General features: G+C 42.0%; 1 protein-coding gene across 1 annotated transcript; it reads left to right on the top strand.

The window, feature by feature from the left end:
• Positions 1–292: 292 nt before the first annotated feature.
• On the top strand, positions 293–5,323 carry LOC308104188 (N-acetyllactosaminide beta-1,3-N-acetylglucosaminyltransferase 3-like). The gene is made up of 2 exons (XM_080454532.1): positions 293–391; positions 3,764–5,323. Exon 2 carries the CDS (start codon positions 3,774–3,776, stop codon positions 4,989–4,991), a length of 1,218 nt encoding a protein of 405 aa, XP_080310658.1. The 5' UTR covers positions 293–391; positions 3,764–3,773; the 3' UTR covers positions 4,992–5,323.
• Positions 5,324–5,560: the final 237 nt, after the last annotated feature.

The following is a 5,560-nucleotide window of genomic DNA, read 5'->3' on the forward strand; positions in this document are numbered from 1 at the left end:
GGCCATAGAAGAGTAGTTTTCTTGTAGCATTTTATATCTGGATGGATTTACCTGTTTATGTGCACCTTCTTCAAATATCGATTGACGTTCAAAGTAGTTGCAATTCCATTGGTGATGCTAGCACTGCATGCCTTGCATACTGCGATTATTGTATGGTTGCATTCCATCTCAGGCTGGCGGCAGGATTAAACGTGCGTGTGTGTTGTCTGTTTGGTAACTACAACACGTGAAGCACAGGCGCTACTACAATATGACATAGCGACAGGCCGGCAGGAGTAGACACACCCGCACATAGGCGAGCTGGGCCGGCTCTGGCTCCACATTATGCTTATATCTACAGTATAAGCTTACAGAGGAACAACACCTTCTGGACCACTAAATATTGTTAACGGTAAGGACGAGTTTCTTTACAACTATTTAACGGGCTATAATCTAGTTGAATCTGTCAAGAGAAGAGGCAGATTATGTTCCAATTAATTTGGAAAGGTGATGATGAGATGACGACAATTAATGAGGCTATTCTGACTGTAGCCTATAATGATCTCTACAATCACACAATGTCAAAACAACTTAATGTCAGAGTATTTCTTAAGACTTATTATTAATTGTATACAGCCGGAATTGACTTCTTCAAAATATACCTATATAGCCTATACCGTCTAATATTTAAAAATATATATTATTTCGCAATTACAAATATTAAGGACAGGACAGTACGTAAGACTTCATTTATGGAAAATAGAAGAAGCATAAATTAAGTTGTTGTCAGTGTATGATGTAAAATTACACTATGGCCATGTAGCCTAGTTCACGTTTTCTACAGAAATGACAGCTCTAAGAAAGTTCAACTTGAGCCTCCAGTCCAGCCATGTAGGCAGTGGTGGAATAAGTACTCAAATATTTTTACTTAAGTAAAAGTATCAATACTGCAATGTAGAAATACTCTGTTACAAGTAAATGTCCGGTAATCAAAATTTACTTGATAGTAATAGTAGTCTGTGAAAGCCATGCTGTTAAACAAGTCCGCACGCACTGTAAAATAACTTCCTCGCAGTCTGTTTCGACAAACATGTCTACTTCAGAAGAAGACCTGTCTGTCAAAGCATGAACAAACTATTGACTGGGATTAAGTTACTTTGACATCGTGTGTATTTTTACCTGCTTTGGTCACTTTGTCGTGCACCTGCTTTATAGTAGATGTACGAGATATTTTTCTTTTAAAAGTGAATGCACATGCACACAGGTTTACGGATGTTTGGTTAAAATGCCAGTTTCACCGGCCAACCCATTAAGACCGGGAACGCATCTGTGTCATTTTAAGATGCCTTTGGGCTATTCAAAAATAGCAGATATAAAAGCTCATAGCGGGGCACAGAGTGCCGCGCTATGAGCTTGTAGATCTGCTATTATTTGGAAAAATCGTGAACATTTTGTGCAAATCTTTGAATATATATATATTTAAAGCAAACATTTGTAACTCAAATCTTTGCTTCTGGGGATTCTCCAAATGTCTTCTAAATCCTAACCGTTTTTTTTTTTTATGTATTCGACCGTGGACCCCCAGCTCAAAATATTTTGTTCCAGGGACCCGCAGAAGTTGTAACAGAGTTAAAAAATGTTTGCTTATAAATATATATTCAAAGATTTGCCAAAATGTTCATTATTTTTCAAAAAATTGCAGATCTACAAGCACGTAGCGCTATGAGCTTGTATATCTGCTATTTTTGAATAGCCAAAGAAATAAAAAAATGACACTGATGCGTTCCCGGTCTTAACACTTTACCTGCCAATCACGAGTATAACCGTTGATGAAAAATACACCCGTTTACTGCCAAAAAAATCCATCCACGAGTATAACCGTTTTTTGTTTTTTTTTGTCTTTTTTTTTTTTAATTTATCCACACAGAACCAGAGATATCACGATCCAAAGATTTCTAGCTCCATTCACTCCTTGGTTAACCTATTACTTTAAAATCCTGTATCTCGGCTTTTACATTTTTTAAATTTAAACACTGGCACTGGGGGAAGTAAAATAAAAAAAACCCTCTTAATGGGTTAAGTTAGAATAGAATCAATGGATGCTTATTGAAATTGCTTCCTCATCAACAAGCTCATAATAGTCACACACATCCACAAAACATTTAAGGCTGGACCCAAAGAGAACAATCATGAAAGACATCCGCACATTGTAAATAAGAGACATCCAATGTAGTATCCAGGTGCAGGACAAACATTAACATTAAGAAAACAATAACATTTGCACTCGACATATATGCTTCCACTGTTTATTGCAAGTTCAGCACATTGTAGCTTCCTTGTAGCGTAAAACCAAATCTCCATGTTCATTATGACATGACGTCTATAAAGTTATATTTTGGAACTGAGAAATGCAAGGCTTCTTCTCTGCCAAAACAATGATAAAAAATGGTCATCATCAAGCCACTGTTATTTTTTTTTTAATCTAGACCAGTGGTTCTCAAAGTGGGTTTCAATGACCCTCAGGGTTCCTTGAGGGGGTTCCAAATTGACCCTTACAGGTCTGTAACTCTGAGAGTGTACAAATGGAACCAAATGGACCTGTAAGGGTCCATTTGGTTACGGGTCCATTTGGTTCCATTTGTACACACTCAAAAGTTATGGGGGTCCTTGAAACTAAAACGTTTGAGAACCACTGATCTAGACACCTCACTAATGAAGAAATACAGGCCCATAGCAACACCTCTCATTTTGATTCATTCAGCAGCATACTGTACCTGTATTACTACACCAACTGGAAAACCGGCCGGGGCAAAGTAGTTGCAATTCCATTGGTGATGCTAGCACTGCATGCCTTGCATACTGCGATTATTGTATGGTTGCATTCCATCTCAGGCTGGCAGGATTAAACTCGCGTGTGTGTTGTCTGTTTGGTAACTACTAGACGTGAAGCACAGGCACAGTACTGGTTTGACTGGTAGATACTGGTAACTGATTTTAATCCTACTTAAACGGCAGGGATTACTTTGTGCCTATGACACCCAAAAATTACATGTCGAGTTCCCCAAGGCTCCATTCTGGGGTCTTTGTCGTTCAACATCTACAGTACATGTTTCAGTCTCATCAATGTCAAATTATGGAAATAACAAAATACACAGCCACATTAAGATAATGACAAAGTCAGCATACTATAACCGTAAGAATATATCAAGGACTTATGTTTGATTTGAGGAAAAACTTGACTGCAATGCTCAGTTGTTGAAGACTTTTATGTTAGACATTAGACCAGACAGACACACTGATACATGCTGTAAGTTTCCCTTACATTTTATTTGTTTGTCACTTTGAATTGCCTTGTGGAAATTTACAATATACAAATTAACTTGCCAAAGGGTTTGTATTGAAACACTTAACACTGTTGATCCCTCCCTGTGGCCATTTCATTTTCATATTAGCCTGCTATCAGATCAGTGCATACAGTGAATGGCTGTTAGTAAACTGGTATTATTTACATGTACAGTACTGCATTTTGACATTGTAGATTTAACGTACAATGTCAAAGCACAGTAGTACATGGCTGCATTACGTGGCTGCAGTGAGAACAGTATGAGCGTGTTATTGGGTTGATGCGTGGAATGCCTTCGTGTGTGATGGTCCTCTGTCAGTCAAGACAACCGCATATGGGAAAGTATCAATCTCCGATCACAGATTTATGATTTATTTTTTAGCAGAACAGCCCTTTCTGTGGTGAGTGTGGTGTGACATTGTTTTGTCTGTCCCATTGTAGAGTGTCGAGGATGACAAGGAAGCTGTCTTGCAGGGTGGAGGAGATAGCCTTATTGGTGCTGCTTGGGACGTTAAGCTTGATTTACGTTATGCTTTTCAAAAAAGAAGACATCGTCCAGGGCGTCCACCATCTTGCCAAGTATGTCCAGATGAAAATGGGAGAACAGCCGACAGCCGCTCCGACAAGGATGGAAAATGACAGCAGAACGACAGCCGGCCACAGGACCTCCTCTCAACCTTCCTGGCCAACCTGCAAGAGGAACAAGTCCATGGCCGTCAACGTGTCAGGCTTCTCCTCTCTTCCCGGTCACATCCAAGACTTCCTGTACTACCGACACTGCCGTCACTTCCCACTGCTGCTGGATGTCCCTGACAAATGCGGGGGGGCCAAACGATCCGAGGATGTCTTCTTCTTGCTTGCCATTAAGAGCTCTCCCGGAAACTACGAGCGACGAGAAGTCCTACGTAAGACCTGGGGGGAGGAGAGGTCAGTGAGGGGCAAGAACATCCGTAGGGTGTTCCTCTTGGGAACAACGGGCAGGGGGTACAAGCATAAGAGGCTGAATCGGATGCTAGAATTTGAACAACACGAGCACAGAGACATCGTGCAGTGGGACTTCAACGACTCCTTCTTCAACCTCACTCTGAAGCAGTTCCTCTTCATGGAGTGGATGGACAGGAACTGTCCACATGTCCAATTCATCCTCAACGGGGATGACGACATCTTTGCCAACACAAACAACATGATGTTGTACCTCCTGAGCACCATGGATGACAACAAGGAAGACAACAGCAAGCACCTTTTCGTTGGGAACATACGCAAGGGCACGGGTCCCGACCGGACCCCGTGGAGCAAATATTACATCCCTGTTCAGGTGCAGAAGTCAAAATCGTACCCTCCGTACTGTTCTGGTGGGGGGTTCCTCCTGTCAGGATACACAGCCTCGGTCATATACAACATGTCCAAGACCATTACCTTTCTCCCCATTGACGATGCGTACTTTGGAATGTGTTTGGCCAAAGCAGGGCTCAAACCTGCTTCCCATATGGGTGTTAAGGCTGATGGACTACATGTCCCCGGACAAAGTCTAGATCCATATCACCCCTGCTTTTACAGGGAGACTCTACTGGCACACAGGTTCATGCCATCTGAGATATATGTCATGTGGCACGAAGCATGTGACCCTAACATAAAATGTGGGTTGGATTTTGGATCAGGTGTTCCTTAGTCCCACATGGTCAGTCCAGGTTTTACCATTGAAAAACTTAGGTAAGCCTCTGATTGGCTGGGCTTTAATGGAAGTCTGTTGTTGGTCCATGGTTTGTCTAAAGAGGTCTCTGGTTGGTCAATTCATATTTTTTTCTTTCTTTTTGGTCCTTTACCACTCTTTCATAGTTGTGCCCCAGATGTTAGATGTTATGATGTCCATCTAATAATCTGTCTACTGCGGGACTAGTTGTTCCTTAAATGTAAACGATAATGAAGTGCAATCGTTCTCAAAGTGGGGTCTGGGGACCCCCAGGGGTCCTTTCCAGGGGGTCCCCAGCTATGAGCCTCCGTGGCCTAATGCATAAGTGTGTGTGTGTGTGTGTGTGTGTGTGTGTGTGTGTGTGTGTGTGTGTGTGTGTGTGTGTGTGTGTGTGTGTGTGTGTGTCAGGGGCGTGCTGGGACCAAAATTCAGCTCTGGGATTTTCCGAACCGGCCCACCGTTTTGTTTTGTCAACGGGGGGGGGGGGGGGGGTTGCTGCGTTTTAACCCAGCAACCCTATGTAAATTGCGCCACTGCTGATAAACGTC

Source organism: Gymnoscopelus braueri, assembly GCF_963280865.1.
Source record: "Gymnoscopelus braueri genome assembly, chromosome: 17".
NCBI lineage: Eukaryota > Metazoa > Chordata > Actinopteri > Myctophiformes > Myctophidae > Gymnoscopelus > Gymnoscopelus braueri.